Here is a 16137-nt window from a genome sequence, read left to right as displayed (position 1 = left end):
AGGGAAGTGCAAGGAGCCCCATTCCTTACCACAGGCACGTGTGTTGTGTGTTGCCTGGTTCCCTCCAGAAGCCTCCCTCTAGCAGAAACTGTGCTGCTGCTGTCAGTGTTGAGATCAAACCCTCCCCCTTCACACTCTGGAGAACAGCTCTGTGTGCACAGCCTCCAAGAAAGGATGGAGAGACACATCAGGCTGCTGCCATCCACTTTAGCAGCTGGTGGCCGTCAGCATTGTTCTGATGTTCCTCCATGCAGTCTCAGGCACTGCTTTACTCTTTTCCCTCCCTTTTCTGGCATGAGGAATCTATTTACTTGCCCATTGCTGGGTTGCAAATTTTTCTGGTGTGGGTTTTGGACACATAGGCCTTTTCTTTCTTTGTCATTTCCTTTTCAGTGCACACATGGCATGGGAGGAGGCTTGGCTGACAGAGGCAGAATACTCCAGGACAGAGGCCAGCATACTGCCTGGGCTCTCTCCTCCTCAGAGGATTCACTCACAGTTTTGCCACGGATATTCCTAAATCCCAACCATACAATTCTTTTTTCTTCCCCTGCTGAGGGCAAGCACAGTAAAAAACATACACTGAGGTCCTAAGAAGAAAGGCAATTAGCTGCTAATAACTGCAACAACCCTGAGGTAAAGGACAAGGGCAGCCTGTGCCACTCCCACCCGGAGAGGGCCACACACACACAGCAAGGGCATTAGGGCATTTCATACTCCCCTGAGCTATCGCAGTTAGGATCAGCATATTCAGCAGACAATGGAATGAGCCATTCCTGCTCTAGCTGGCTCTGCCTTGCCACAGAAATAGCTCCTAGCTATTCCATTTTCCAAGCACCAGTGGGTTTCAATATCCTTTAAACACCAGGAATTACCTCCCTCTCTTTCCAGTTGGTACTGGCGTTAGCACAGCTCCTCTAATGCTTCAAATAAGTCACAGATTTTATTTTTTTTTCTTAGCAAAATGACTTCAAATTTATTCACAAAGTTACCCAATTTCACCTGGCACACGTATCAAACAAAAAGTACCCCTGCATTCAGGTGTGGCACTGTGTTGTGTGGTGAAGAAACACAGGAGACAAGATGACACCATGTCTCCATGGAAAAAGGATTTACTGCACAGGAGAAATGCCAGGGCACTGATGCAGGAGTGCAAGCAGAGCTCTCCCAAGTCTCTCAAATTGCCCTGACAATGATGTGCCTGTTGCACTCTGCCCCAGATCCCCTTCTGTGATAAAGCCAAGTATCAGCTTTGAAAGGGGGGGACAAGGACAGAAGTAGAGAACATGACCTTCAGCAGAAGTTTTTAAGAGATTCTGTGGTACCTAGACAGTTAGCTGGAGATCACTCCAAAAATAAATGGGCAGAGTGTCTAGTGACCCTGGCCAGTGCTCAGGAGGCTACAGAAAGGCTGAACTGGCCTGGGTTAATGGCTAGTCAGAATGCCATGTAAACAAGGTGCTTGCCCACAATGACAGGGTCCCAAAGAGCAGCAGGCCAGATGTGGAGCACTGTCCCAGCTGGTGGTCTGAACATTAGTTTCTCTTTCTCTGTTAATCCTGGTCACGGCCCATTTTGCCAGTCAGCCTCCGACGCTGAGTCTTGGTGGTTCGCCCTGTGCTGGACTTCTTGATTTTCTTACGCGGGCCTTGCCCACGTTGGGATCTCTTTCTTTTTGTCTTCTTCTGGCTGTGCATGTGCAGCGTGGCAGTAAGAGAAGAGATTCTGTGGAGGGCAGAAAGAGAAAAGGGTTTGGGGACCAAAGCTTGCAGAAGGAAGGCAACACCACAACAATAGCTGGAGAGCTCTGTGTGGCCCAGCAGGAATGGATGCCAGACAAAGCAAGACCCAGAGGAATTCTAAGCTATGCAGGAAACATGCAAGTCTCCGTGTGCAGTGACAACAAAAACTAATGTTGTGAGCATCGTGCTGCCCAGACCCCACAGAGTAAAGCAACTCTCCACACCCTCAAAGCAGCTGTAAAACCTGGATACTGAAAAACGTGGAGAACGCTTTAGTTTCAGCTTCAGGAGCCTCTGACCTTCAGCCCTAGAGAGAAGCTGTGCACGCTGCGGAACGTGGCGCGGTGAAGGAGCGGGTGAGAGGTGAGGACGGAGCCCACCGTGCTGCCGCTCCTCCCGCCGTCACCGGGGCGTGCGGGCCGCGCTCCGCCAGCGCCGCCTGCCGGCCCCGGCCCGGGCAGCACCGCACCCGCCGGCGGCCACGCCGCGCGTCCCGGAACCCAACACTCCCATCGGCTCTGGAGCCGAGCAGAGAAGGCCCGAAGGAATCTCTACATACTTTTCAGACAGGAAGGGGTTTCTGGACTTCTTGGGCATTGTTCTCACAGGCTTGTTCTCCACCTCTTCCCCCTTCTCTTCTTCAGATCCATCAGTTTTTCCCTTAAAAATAAAGCATTTTTGTGATTCTGGTGTTTCTACTGCCTTCTTGGTTTCATCCTGTTTTGTGAACTAACTAGTCACAGATGAAGATGTTTTAATTCTGCACACCCCTCACTGTCCAAGTGTCAAGGTTTCCTATTGCAGTCCCACAGAAAGGTACAACCAGAGATGTTCTACAGTAATCCACCCCAAGATGCAAATCTTCAGCATGAACTTAACAGCCATGCGATTGAAGTTTAAACTTGAATGAACCAAAGGTCTTGGCTTTTGCTTAAATTACTACCAAGACGTCTCTGAGTGGACTTTCAGATTAGATGACCATACAAATATAAGTACAACCAACACCCGAGACTCTCTATGAAAGAAATACAAGCTCTTAGTTACTGTGTATTTTGAGAATAAAAGTGACCACAAACAGAACTGAATGGTTTCCTTATTTGTGGTCCAAGCACGAGATTATGGAGAGAAAAATGCCTCCTCATGCTAACAGTAATATTTCTGACCAGGACACAGAAAAAAGGTCAAGGACAGACCATTTGGCAATGTCTGAAATCTAGCTGCTTGTCTTGTATCAGCTTTTAAAGTATTACACTGTTGCAATCCAGTCCAGTAACACTTCATTTAACCAGGGTAAGTTGGGACTAGCAAAGGGTTCCAGAGAGGTGTGGAGTGAGCTATTCATACAGAACATTTCCTTCTCCATAGAGGTCCAGTTTAAATTGTGGAAAAATAGAAAAGTTACGAGTTCCCCTTTTCATCCCTGTTCCCAGCCAGCTGCACGGCCTTGGACATACTCAGGGACCACTAGCCCTACCTCACCAGCCCCAGAAGTGTGTACAGGTGATACAGAGAGGAGGCAAAAGACTTTACCAGGGGGCTGCTCAGTCCCAGCTGGCGTGCCCCCGAGAGGTCCAGGTCGCTGATGGTGGTCACTGTTACGATGTGGTTTGGGTGGTCGATGTTCACAGACTCCGTCCGCGATGTCACCAAGTGCTCCAGTTCATCAGCCTCCTCTGGGAACACAAGAAATCCTACAGTGCAAAGTGCCCAACTTTTCACGGGATAAACTCACTGATGCACCATGCTGGGCTGGGATGACACTCGGCCTTGGCATGCAGGGATAAAGGGCAGAGGGCCTTGGCACTGCAAGCCTGGAGGGCAAGCTGCTTCTCCCCCCTGAGGGGCCCTGGTGACACCTTGGAGATGTTCTCCTGTTCCTTCCTTTCTGTACGACCCCCATGATTGTCGGGACAGAGGGCTGCGGGGTCACAGCTCACATTTCTCCCCAGCTTATCCGGGGAACACTGACATGACCGAGCAGCTGTTGTTGTGGGACAGTGTGCGAGCATCCCTGCCCCAACCCTCAACACCCACTCAAGGCTGCCGGCCCACGGGCGCCCACCGCCCTCCCCACCGAGGGCCCAGCACGTACCGAGCGCCTCCTCCCTCTCGCTCAGCATCTTCAGATACTCCTGGTGCCGCTGAGGAAGGGAAACAGGTTATGGAGCGCCTCTGCCCGCCCCTCCTGCCCTGCTCACTGCCCGCCTGGCGAGGGGGGACACGAGACCCTTCCCTCACCTCCTCCTTAATTTTCCTCTCCTCTTCCTTCAGCTTCCGTTTGATCTCCTCCAGCGCCGCCTTCCTCCGCTCCACCTTCCGCTTGTGGAAGCCGGTCAGGTACTCCCTGCCGCCGACAACACAGAACCGCCCGGCTTTCAGCGACCGGGGCCGCCTTCCCTCCCGCCCCGGGGCCCGCCCGGCCTCACCTCCGCCGCTCCTCGTCGAAAGTCACCACCAGCCGCCTCTCGCGGGCGCCCGGGCCCTTCTTGTTCTTCTTGCGGCCCATGGCGGCCCCACGCTGCTGCCGCCGCGGCTGCTGCCGCCCGCCCCTTCCGCCGGAACGCCGGCAGTTCTGCCCGCCGCCCCCGGCCCGGGCGGGACACAGCGCCCCGCGCTAGGGGCCTGGCGTGCGCCTGATCCCGGCCCTGGAGTCCCGCCTGGCGTGCGCGGGGTTTGCTTCAGGCGTGGGAGCCTCCGGCTACGCTCCTCTTCAGCTTCCTCCCAGCAAAAGATTCTGTGGCGCTGCCTTGTCCGGCCACTCTAAGCCAGAACATGGCAGCGTAGCACCCGCTCTCACAGTGTAGCCCCAGACTCGTTCTGACACTCCAGAGTGTTTTGCATCTACATCTCTTAAATACATGCCACTCTTCCGAATAGTTAACATCTGCAGTTCTTCAACCGAGCATTCTTCAATAGAGCTCTGAGTTTATTTCAAGCTATTGTCATTTCTTGGTGTTAGTAGTGCATGTGCTGCTCCTATTATCTGGGGAAGGCAGCTGTGGAGATGGGTCTTGGCTCTGATGCTGTGTCCAAGTCGCAGCATCTGGCTGGACAGCCATGATTTCTGTAGTGGTGGAGAGAGGTACTGGCGTGAGTTGGTGGGGGCATCAAGAAAGACTGCCATGTTCTGATGGCTTAGGGAGACATTGGCTGAGCTCCTGAGCCTTTATTGCTCCCCTGTTCTTGCCTTAACAATGGGTGTAATGCCTGTGTGGTGGCCGGCTGACTTAGGTGGAAGCTTCTGAAGTGTTGTGGGGGCAGCCGAAGCCAGCCCCCCCAGCCCACAGAGCATGGCGAGTCCTGACAGTAGTCCTGTCACAGCCTGGCAGTCACTCGTCCACAGCCAGCTTTCCTTTATCAGCTTGCTCGCTGCTTTCGCTCTTTTCCTGGTCTGTCCTTTCACCAGCAGAAATGTGGAAAAACCAGTTCTGTGGTTAGTTGCTGCACTTCCCTCCACGCCCATGGGGCAGGTCTCCTCCTCCTCCTCAGTCCTCACACATAGTCTGGGTGCACTTCAGCCTCCAGCCTCTTTGCCTCTGCCTGTGATCAGCCGGCTCAGGTGCACCGACAGGCACCCATTTACCTTAACCTTAGGCTTCTCTTGCCTTCCTCTTTTCTCTCTGGCTGCCAGAGCTTGTCTCTCTGGTGGCTCCTTCTCTCCTGGGTAACGCAGTGGGTTGGCCTGCAGGTGCATAAGGTGCAGGCAGCTGCCCTCCCGGCCCTGTCCTGCCCTGCCTGGAGGGATACCATTCTGAGGCGATGGCTGCAGGGAACGAGCGAAGCATGAAGGCCCTGAAGGAAGTGTGGAAAAGAGCAGAGAACTCTTTGTGTGCGGACTGCGGGAAGCCAGGTGAGTCCCTGAAGGATGCTGCAGGAGGAGTTGGAAGCAGGGAACTGGGGCTGATCTCTAGCAGCCACTTAGTGCTGGCTATCTGGACTGCACAGGAGCCTGGGCTGGAGAGAAAGGGGAGGCATCTCTCTGGGTATTCGTTTCCTCTCCCTTCAGGTGGGTTGGCAAGGGAGGAGGGAGAAGATGCTGCCATAGCACTGGTGGGAAGGACAGGGGTGTGGGTGTGCCAGATTAGCAGGGGCTCCATAGCTGCAGCACCGTGGGTTGTAGTCATGTCAGATCGCAAATGCAAATCAAGGTCATGCCCAGTCAGGACCTGACAGGAAAGCTCGCAGTGAAATCCTAACTTCTCCAGAAAGAAGGCATGATTCAGGAGGGCATTGTCTTCACCATGACTCAGCTCTGAACTGACAACCTGCCACATCTGCCTAGGAAATTTCATTTACTGAAGGGCTTGCCCTCTCAGAAGGGTACCCAGTTTGAGGTCCTACAAGTGCTGTTAAAACCACCCATCGTATACCTCCAAAAGGAGTGTGCTACCCAAGCCAAATTAACACTGGGCAAATTAGTACAATTTTGCCCTATTTAACTACTCCAGGAGAATTTTAGATTCAAGGTTGTTTTCCACTTCCTGAGCTAAACACTGTTAGGGGTTTGCTGTGATGCACTAAACAACTCCTGGGGTCTTTTCCCAGAGGTGGTTTCATTTTCCTCTGGGTGATCCTTTACACAAAGGGAGTTAACAGAGCACTTTGGGGTTTTTCAAGATACAGGTCATTAAAAATTCCGTCAAAGTGATTGGAGCAGGGAATGAGGGACCAATAGCTGTGGTTTTTTTCTGACTGGCATCCATGCCTTGGGCGTTAATTACTCAGCTCAGATGAAACCGTGGTCATCAGCTCCCTGTTTCTCAGGACTACATTCTCAGGTGAGGCATATATCCCAGGGATATTCACCACTTCTAGTTTTACCCTTTTCCATATTCTCAGATCCTGACTGGGCATCCTCTACTTTGGGTGTCTTTATATGCCTCAGCTGTTCAGGAATTCACCGCAACATCCCTAGCATCAGCAAAGTCAAATCCCTGAAGATGGACTACTGGGATGATGCTCAGGTGCAGGTGAGATCTTTATCCCCATGGGTAGGGCAGGTGGTTTGGACTAGGCTATACATTCAGTGTCCTGGCAAAATTAGTCCTTTGACCTCACAGAGTTGGAATGTAATCTGGCTTAATCAGTCTCTTTTCTACTCATGAAAACCAGGGATAACTCCCCACAACCCACTGGGAGAGGGAGGTCACACTTGCCTTATGTGTCTCTGCATGTCCTGTTACTTTATGGCAAATGCAGAGCTCTTGCAATGGATCTTACTAAGGCTTAGGGTCTTTGTTGCTTCAGATTACTTGTTTTCCACTTGCCAAGACCATCCAGCCTCGATGTCTCCTCTTGATTTCAGCACTCCAAGGGGAAAGTCTTGGGAAATTCTCCAAGAAAAGTTTCCATATATAATACAATCTCTTGAGAAAAATGGCACTTATGAGAACTTGACTTCTTCCCGTTACATCCTCCTCAACTCACTAATTTTCAGGAGACTGAAAATATTTTCTGGAGATCCGAAGAGAATAATCTGTGTCTTGTTGCTCTTTGGAAGAGGTTGGAATGTCCTTCCAGATGCCATTGCAGAGTTGTTGTTGAGCTCTCCAGGAGATGTGGGGCACGGCAGCAAATCCACTGAATGTGTGCGCACCCAGCCTTACGGAAGTGACATTTATGGCACTCTGTTGATTCAGGTGCAATCACTGTAATGTCTGAGAGTAGATGAGACCTTTGAGACCCACCTTCCTGCTGCCAGACTGCTGGGATGTTGCAATGGAGGGGGGAAAGAGAATGCTCCATTAGAGTTTGATATGCATCTGACTCTGTAGTGGGTCAGGAAGGAAAAGGTCCAACATGAGTGTGCATCAAAGGCAAGGCACTAACTCTCTGTCTAACTCTGCAGTTTCTGGCTAAGCATGGGAATGCTGTGACTAAAGCCATATATGAAGCTCACATCCCTATTTACTATTACCAGCCAACCTACAATGACTGCCAGTAAGTTGCTGCATGCAGAAGAAAAGGGGGAAGGGCAATTCTCTGTTCCTCTAATTCCTCTAGTTTGTTTCTGAGCCACCTGTCCCCTCTCTCCATAGAGTGCTGAGAGAACAGTGGATACGGGCCAAATATGAACGCAAAGAATTTACTGAGCCGGGAAAACAGCTGCCATATTCTGATGGTAAGAGCAGAACACAGCATCATAACATCCTGCCTGTTGTCTTTTCTGGAAACTTCTGAGCATCATGAGGTGTCAGTGTTGCAAATCCCACAAGTACTCCTAAGAACCCAAGTGGTCATTACAGGGCTTAGTTTTGGGGGTGTTAAATTGTGGACAACGTAGGCTGGCACTGCCACAGGTAGCTTAGAAGCCTGGTGTTACCAGGTGGCATTTTTCAAAGACATTTGTTGTCTTGTTGGAGACAGACATCTGCAATAAGGAATGTCTGTCCTGCTGCATGCCACCCCCTATAACCCTGTCAGTTGTCCTTGAATCGGCACTGTGAGCCCTGTGACAAAGGGCATTGGAGCCCAAGAGCCTGCAGAGTCAAGTGGGAAGAGTTCTGGTCCCACGCCAGAGTCTGCATGGGCCAGGACTCTAGTGTTCACAGGAGAGAGCTCTCACAATGTCAGAGGTGGTAGTAGGAGCAAGACTAGGAGGTGGGAAGAACCTGGGAATGTCTTTTGGTGAGTGCACTGCAAACATGGGAACACACCATCTTTAGTTGTAAGTCAGAGGTGAAACATCTGAAGTGTTTACTCTCAGCAATAGCCCATCATGTTCTTTGTCCCAGAGGGGTGGCTGGGCCCCAGGCTGCATGCAGCCCTCTGGTGCCTACCATGCCTGTGGGGAATGCTACTATAAGTGGCTTTTCTGCTCCAAGGGGTGAAGGAAGGCATCCTTTGGAAGCGAGGCCGAGACAACGGGCAGTTCCTACCCCGCAAGTTCCTCTTGTCTGAGAGAGAGGGATGTCTGAAGTATTTCACCAAGCAGGATGTGAGTATGGTGGTGAACTCCTACCTCAGTGTGTACTGCACCTGGAGCAGTGGGGTCACAGAGATGTTCTGACTTCCTACGCATGTTTCTGAGGTTGCCTTGTTCATCCCAGCTCAGAGATAAGAACAAAACATGTCACTAAGGAGAAGGGTCCCTTTCCTACTGTCAGAGTGACTTTTCCTCATGGTCTCCCTTTGTGTTTCCCTCACTACTGAGAAAAAGACTGGTCTTCCATTTCACTCCTATCCTGGATGTGTAATCCTGCACCATTCCTGGAACCAACCTCACCCCATTGTGAGCCAAGTTGGCAAAAACCTTTTCTCAGGTTGGTTTTGAGGAGGGCTACTTTTCTGCTCATTCATATCCCTGAAATGAGTGGGGCAAGAGCTAAAATACTGTCACAAGGGAGGGGATGGCTCAGGGTAGGGAGAAGCAGGACATGCCATCCAGAGAAACCTGGACAAGCTCCAGAAGTGGGCTGATATGAACCTCAGAAGGTTTAAAAAAGCCAAGTACAAGGTTCTCCACCTGGTCAGGCCTCTGACCCTGCCTTACCCCAGGTAATCAGTAGCTCAGATCTCTTTCCTTCTAGGATTGCTCATGCATGGTCAATGCCATTCTGTTTTCAGGCCAAGGAACCCAAAATCAATGTTAAAATAGATGTAATCAATGCTACATTCCAGCCAGAGAAGATTGGGAACCCCAATGGCCTGCAGATCACCTATCTCAAAGACAATAAGACCCGGAATATATTTGTCTACCATGAAAGTGGAAAGGTATCTGGTTTTAGCATCAAACCCTGCAAAGCCATTGAGGTGCTTTGAGGAGCTGCTGATATTAAATAGCATGAAGCATGGGTAGGATGGGGTGTGTGAGTGTGAGTTGCTGTAGGTAATAGGGTGGGTGTTCTGGCTCTGTGTTTGTGTATCTGTGAGAGAGTTTTGCTGCAGGGAGCAGGGCAGGAGCACTGGCTGAGTTGGTTTGTGTGGGAGGAGTTCTATAGAAGATGTGCTGCCTGTGCATGTGGGGAATGGGGCAGCCGTGCTGGCTGTGTGCATGTGAGGGAGATGCTGCAGAGGGAGAGCTGACTGTGCTTGTAGCTAACTCAGGGCTGGGTGCAGCTGGGTGAATTTAGATGCCCCTCTGTTGCTCTGGCTAAGCTTTCTGTCCTGTCCTGTTCCACCCTCAGGAGGTAGTGGACTGGTTCAACGCCATCCGCTCAGTGCAGTTCCATTACCTGAAGGTGGCATTTCCCATTGCCAGCGATAATGAGGTAAGGCAGCACTGGAGCTCCTCCTGAGTCTCCCGCTGCTTGCATGATAAAAGAGCTCGTTAGTTACTGTTATAACCCCAGGAATGGAAGTGGAAACTGCAGGGTAAAGACAGAGGGATGAGAAGGTGTTTTTAAAAGGGCCTGTGGTAGTCAGAAAATAGCTGCTCTCAGCTGTTTCTGGGCATATTGGAGGCAGAAGTGATGCCTAGCTAGGCAGTTTGGGAAATATAAATTTAGAAGGTGACTGAATTTGGGGGAATAGAAGGGTGGGGGAAGGAAATGAATAGCGAAGAGGCACAGCTAAGTGAATGACACTCTTGCCATTTATTTTGTCAGATCAAAAATCGTCTGACCAGAAACTTCTTGAAGGAGGGATACATGGAGAAGACTGGTCCCAAGGTGAGCTGCTATGGTAGAAAAAATCAAACAGGGGCCTGCCAGAGCACCACTGGTTTTCCCTACTTCAGTGTTTTTCTCCTGCTGTTTCCTCATTCCCCCCTGACTCTTTAGACACATGTGGGAAAAGAGTGTGTGCACCAAGGGAGGGGAGAATGAAAGGAAGGGGAAGGACACATATGAAAGTAGATGAAGCCAGAGTCCCTTTTTCTCCCAGAGCAACAGATCTCTCTGCATGTGTCTGTGTGTGTGTGACCTTGCAGGTATTTAGTGTCCACATTTCTCCTGTCTCAACTCTGTGGTCCTTCATCGAAGTTCAGGAGTTGGGGACAGCAGCTGGGAGTGAATCACCTGATACTGACCGCACTCTCAGCTCAGAAAGGGCGAGGAGGAGGTTGCTGTTAGGCAGGGGCTTGCTTCACGCGGTTGGGATGAGTTTGGGGTATCCATTCGCACTGCTCGCAGCAGAGGGCACTGTCCCCTCACACGTCACCTCTTCCCTTCACAGCAGAGAGAGGCCTTTAAGAAGCGCTGGTTCACGCTGGATCACCGCAGGCTCATGTACTTCAAGGATCCTTTGGTGAGAGGGAGATGCGACCGCCGGCAGCTGCGGGCAGCGGCGCTGGGGGCAGGGTCAAAGTGCACACAGAGCCTGTGCTCTGCAGTGAGGGCGGCTTGCAGGTTTCCCAGCTGCTATGAATGGACTCCAGGTCTTCCCCTTTCCACCCCTTTCAGTTCATCACATGCTTTCTGTGTTTGTTTCACTGCCTGCAAACAATGGGAGCAGGGAGGGCAGCAGTGTAAAGGTGGTGATGGGAGGGTGACACAGAGAGATGAGAGCAGCAGCTCCTCTCTCAGACCTCTTGAGATTTATGGCCTTATTTTTTCCTTTTCACTACTGCCTTTGAGCACAGGCTCACTGCTCTTCTGAACCCCTGACCACCTCCAAAACCTTTTGCTGCTAATCCCCGGTCCTCACACACTCTCCTCTTGTCCTTAGGTGCCCCTGTAACGGTTCTCTTGTTCTTCTGGGATTCCATAAATCACTGTCTTTCCCTCCTGATGTGCAGGACGCCTTTGCTAAGGGTGAGGTGTTTGTGGGCAGTGGAGAGAATGGATATAGTGTCCAGAAGGGATTGCCTTCAGGGACACAGGGCAACTTCTCTTGGCACTACGGCATCACCATTGTCACCCCTGACCGGGAATACCTCTTCACCTGTGAGACAGAGACTGACCAGCTGGAGTGGGTCAGAGCCTTCACGAGTGTCATCAACCAGGCCATGACACCACAGGAATATGCAAGTAAGTGCCTGGATGCTGTTTCCTTCCCCTCCTGCCACTCCCATTCAGGGTATTGCCCTAATGCACCACCTTTTCTCTTCACTACAGTTGAAGCCTACTTCAAGTTTAAATCCTAGGAAGCCATGCAGGAATCTCACTATGACTCAACTCTACCTGGTCCTATTGGGTGGCTGTCAGGACAGGAGAGGAGATTGACATCAGAGAAACACAGTGCTCTTGGAGCACCCTTTGAAGCACTTTTGCCCCCATAGGATATCCACTTTGTTTTGAGGGCCCGATTAAGCTGCTTCTTTTCAAGTGCAAGATTTTGTGCGTCTGAATCCTCAGTACAACCTGTCCCTGTTAAATTGCTGTCATCTGGCTGGATGCTGACAGGTCTTGCCTGTCAGTCAGGCCTTGAAAACTTTGGCACTTACTATGTTGGACATGAGACCCAGCATCACTCCTGCATGAAACTGCAGACAGGCGCCCACCTGATGCAAGAAAAGAGCTGCCTGGCTGGAGCCAGGCACCACAGCGGGTTACAGGGACTGCTGGACTAAAAGAGCCTGTTCCTTTACAAGAAATACCATATCTGCGGGTGACAGAGATGTGAAACATCTAGATATTTGACCAGTTAGTGCAGTGGTTGAGAAAGGTCACTTAAAACATGTAACCTAAATAGCCAAATGTGAGGCTTGTTTCCTTCTGCCATGTATGGGCTTGAAAGCTTCTTCAGATGACACTTGTGTGCAGACCTTCCACCAAATGCTTCAGAGAAGATTAAGAGATCATCTCAAAAATAATGTGGATATACATTTGGGTATGTGGATAAATAATGTGGATATACATTTGTGTATGTGGATAACGTGTGCATGCACACACATAACAAAAAGTGATGGAGGTAGAATACTGCCCTAGGGAAGATACTGTGAGGGATTTTCATGCCACTGAAGATCAGCTGCCCAACTTGAGTCTCTATCAGACCAATGGAGACGGGTTGGGTCTTGCAGAGAGGAGCTGATAACATGCATAGAGTTCAGAGTCTGCTGTCTCTGCTAGAGCCTAGGGTTGATGCTGAATATGGTAATACATGGATCTCTTTTCCCTCATTCCCTGTATGTCAAAGGCCTGGCACTTTCATTCTGACCTGCACATTGCCATATGTTTATCTTGTTCATCACACATACATATTTGTATGTTCCTGTTCTCTTAGTAAGAGTTAGCCTAAAACACAAAAGCAACCCATGATTCATGTCTTAAAGCTCATCTCTTAAAGCTCTCTTGGGAGCTGTCCCCTGCACATGCTGGGAGGAGTAGCTGAGTTCTGCTGGTGACTAGTATCTGATGTGTTTGCAGTTCTATCAGGCAGTGTGAGAGAAGGTATCTCATATGTTAAGGGGAGCTAACTGGAATTAATGAGACAACCAGTAAGTATTTTAATTAGCTCCTAAAGAAATTATTTAAAAATACCATTGTAATTTATTTTGAAGTCCTAAGTTAGCTGACATGTTAACTGCTGAGGTATGAGGTTGTTTCTTGGAAAAAAGTACAGACGATCAAACAAAAAGCCATAGCTGCTCATTGTATTTCCTGGGGCATGTGGACAGTGATTATTCCCATCAGAGCCAAATGGGCAGACTCACGGTGCCCCTCTGCTTCTCTGGGGACCCTGCTCTGTGCCAAGACCACCACAATCTGTTGGGAGCATCAACTTTCTGGATGAGTAGAAGCATCTCTCACCCTACTACCATGGTGCAATGGAAATATCCACCTCAAAGTATATTTTCACTGCATTTTGCTGATCTCTCCTAGTTTGGAGCATAATTTTCCTGAAAACCAAAGGTCATTGCACAGTGAGGGGAGGACTGATGGGATGCCCCCTCCTCCTCCTGGTTGCTGCTGAATTACCACTGCTGGATATGAGCAGAGGCATTTGACTCAGCCACAATGAAGCCAATACACTGATGATGCAAAAGAGTGTGGCTGGAGCGGCTTGAAACCCTGAACTAACAGCAGAGTACATGTAGTATGGCACATCTGTCTCTGTTCCGCAAATTCTGTCCCACCGTGTCCTCCTTGAGACGAGGAGGCTCAGCTGTGAGTGAGGAAAGGGCCGGGTAGCTTCGGGCGCGGGTGTCATGTGGCGGTGTCTCGCTAGAAGGCGGTGGTGCCTAGCAATGGGCTGCTGCTCCCTGCTCTGCGGCGGGGCAGCTTCCCGGGGCTGCGAGGGAAGGAGGGGGAAAGCTTAGAGAAGGAGGATGGTCTTTGTGGAGAGGAAGGAAAAACAGACTCTAAAATACGCAATCCTTTGAGTCTCTACGAGCTTGGTGCTGACTTGAGGGCAAAGGCGGAAAAGGGCCAGGACAGACAATGTGAGAGGTCCTATCATCTGGTGGGCCTGCTGGCAAACGGGGGACTACATCCACAACACCCAAACCTCAAAGGGCCCTGAAGTGCTTGGGAGGGAGCGAGGGACAGGTTCTTTCAGTCTGGCTTGGCTGGGGAGAGCTGTGTGGCTGCTCCCTGCCTATTGCACTTCCAGGCCTGGCCCTTGTTTCCCTTCTAAAGCCACAGCATGATGCTTTCCACCCTCCCTGCCGTATTATGGAGTCTTGTCTTTCAGTTGTCTCCTGTCTCAAATGAGGACAACTGTACAAGGAGAAATGGGATAAAGAAAGGGAAATAAGAACAAGAAGGAAGATATAGCAGGATAAAGGAAGATATGGGGGAAGAAAGCATGTCTGCCAGAAAGAGGAGGGAGCCAGTGGGGCTCCTCAGCTAGTGGCTAAAAGCCCAGTATAAATTTGGAAATGTATTCACACCGGTGTGTGAAGCTGTGAGTCAGGCACATTCCTCCATGCAGTGGTCAAGGTAGCTCTCAGGGGGTTGGTTCAGTGAGGCAGGGCCCACCTCTCCAAAGTCTGTCTGAGCTGAGCTGACAGACTTAGGAGCAGAAATCTACTTGTTCATCCACTGTTTCTGCGGGCCCAGCAAACTCCGGAGAAGCAACAAAGCTAGCGAAGAAAAGAGACCTTTCCTCCTGACTGGCAGAGGTTACCTTGCATATGTTGGTCTTGAAGGAAAAGGCAGTGTCCCTTTCTTGGCTCTTCCATGGTTAAGGAAAACAACCGGACAGAGCTTGTGATGGACGACATCAGCAAAATGGACTGGGCAGCTGGAGGTGAGGAATAGACTTCTGGAGCACCCTGTCTGTGTCTGATGAACTCTCCCCATTCTTCCCTTGGCTGCTTTGCTGTTAAGGATAGTCGTGTCCTATACAGCAAGGGTGGAAGGCAGGAGGAAGGAGCAGGTCTCTGAGAGCTTGATTTGCTCTTGCTTAACTTACCCAAAGATGTCTTACAACACTTCTCTCATCAGCCCAAGTCCTAGAGAGGATCCCAAGGGTGGCAGTTTCTTGGAGGAAAGCAGTGGTGGGGGTGATGACAGCAATGTCCTGGGAGGGGACAGCCTGGTCACGGGGCCGCTGGGTGCAGTGCTGCTGGTCATGTGCCTCACTGGGATGGTGGGGAACATCTACACAGTGGCAGTGGCCTCTGGCAGGGTGGCAGGCTGCTCAGCAGGCTCCTTGGGGGTCTACATGATCAACCTTGCCCTTGCTGACCTCCTGTACCTCTCCACCATCCCCTTTGTGGTTTGCACCTATTTCGCCCACGACTGGTTCTTTGGGGATGTGGGTTGCAGGCTTTTGCTCAGCCTGGACCTCCTCACCATGCATGCCAGCATCTTCCTCCTGACAGCCATGAGCCTGGAGAGGTACTGGGCGGTGGCCAAGCCTCTGCGGGCCCGGCGGGCCAGCAATGCCTACCGCAGACTGGCCAGCGCCATCCTCTGGCTCCTCTCGCTCCTGCTCACGGCCGCCATGATGGCGATGACTCAGCTGCGGGAGGGGGACGGCCCCCGCAAGCGCATCTGCGTCCCCACCTGGACGCCATCGGCTTTCCGGCTCTACCTGACCGTGCTGTTCAGTACCAGCGTCCTGGCACCCGGCGCCGTGCTGGGCATCGTCTACGCCCGCCTGGCCCGGGCCTACCGGTCCTCGGCCTGGGGGCTGGGGCTGCCGCTGCCCGGCCGGGCCCCGGCCCGGCGGCTCCTCTGCAGGATCTCTGCCATCGTGGTGGCCTATTGGGCCTGCTTCCTCCCCTTCTGGGCCTGGCAGCTGGCCGGGCTGTACCAGGGAGAGGGGCTGGGCATCGGCCCCACCGCCCAGGCCTACCTTAACTTCGGTGTCACCTGCCTGGCCTATGGCAACAGCTGCGTCAACCCCTTCCTGTACACCCTCCTTGCCAGCAGCCACCGCCGTGGCCGTGCGGGGACGGGCATGGTGCAGCCTGCAGCGCCCTCTCAGCAGGCTGCGGGGAGCCACAGCATCCCCCTGGCTTTCAGGGAGCTCTCGAGGTCTGTGAGGGAAAGCGAGGGCTGAGCAGGCTGGGAACATCTGACCTTTGGCTGGGTCATGTTGAGAAATAAAAGTGTGTCACCTTCCA

General features: G+C 51.5%; 3 protein-coding genes across 3 annotated transcripts; 2 read left to right on the top strand and 1 right to left on the bottom strand.

Annotated features, from left to right (window-relative positions):
- Nucleotides 1–924: 924 nt before the first annotated feature.
- On the bottom strand, nt 925–4345 carry NOL12 (nucleolar protein 12). The gene is made up of 6 exons (XM_054631549.2): nt 4169–4345; nt 3981–4086; nt 3835–3883; nt 3273–3415; nt 2302–2402; nt 925–1725 (listed from the first exon to the last, which is right to left on the bottom strand). Exons 1-6 carry the CDS (start codon nt 4246–4248, stop codon nt 1554–1556), a joined length of 651 nt encoding a protein of 216 aa, XP_054487524.1. The 5' UTR covers nt 4249–4345; the 3' UTR covers nt 925–1553.
- A 977-nt stretch (nt 4346–5322) lies between these two features.
- LOC129119495 (arf-GAP with dual PH domain-containing protein 1-like) lies at nt 5323–12741 on the top strand. Its single transcript, XM_054631542.2, has 11 exons — nt 5323–5592; nt 6582–6712; nt 7591–7682; nt 7781–7863; nt 8567–8679; nt 9309–9455; nt 9869–9952; nt 10289–10351; nt 10857–10928; nt 11419–11650; nt 11738–12741. Exons 1-11 carry the CDS (start codon nt 5502–5504, stop codon nt 11764–11766), a joined length of 1137 nt encoding a protein of 378 aa, XP_054487517.1. The 5' UTR covers nt 5323–5501; the 3' UTR covers nt 11767–12741.
- A 594-nt stretch (nt 12742–13335) lies between these two features.
- Nucleotides 13336–16137, top strand: LOC129119882 (urotensin-2 receptor-like). Its single transcript, XM_054632115.2, has one exon. It carries the CDS (start codon nt 14985–14987, stop codon nt 16071–16073), a length of 1089 nt encoding a protein of 362 aa, XP_054488090.2. The 5' UTR covers nt 13336–14984; the 3' UTR covers nt 16074–16137.

The sequence above is a fragment of the Agelaius phoeniceus genome, chromosome 5 (genome assembly GCF_051311805.1).
Source record: "Agelaius phoeniceus isolate bAgePho1 chromosome 5, bAgePho1.hap1, whole genome shotgun sequence".
NCBI classification, from domain to species: Eukaryota; Metazoa; Chordata; class Aves; order Passeriformes; family Icteridae; genus Agelaius; species Agelaius phoeniceus.
The sequence above is the reverse complement of the archived record's forward strand: the minus strand, read 5'-3'. Positions and strand labels throughout refer to the sequence as shown.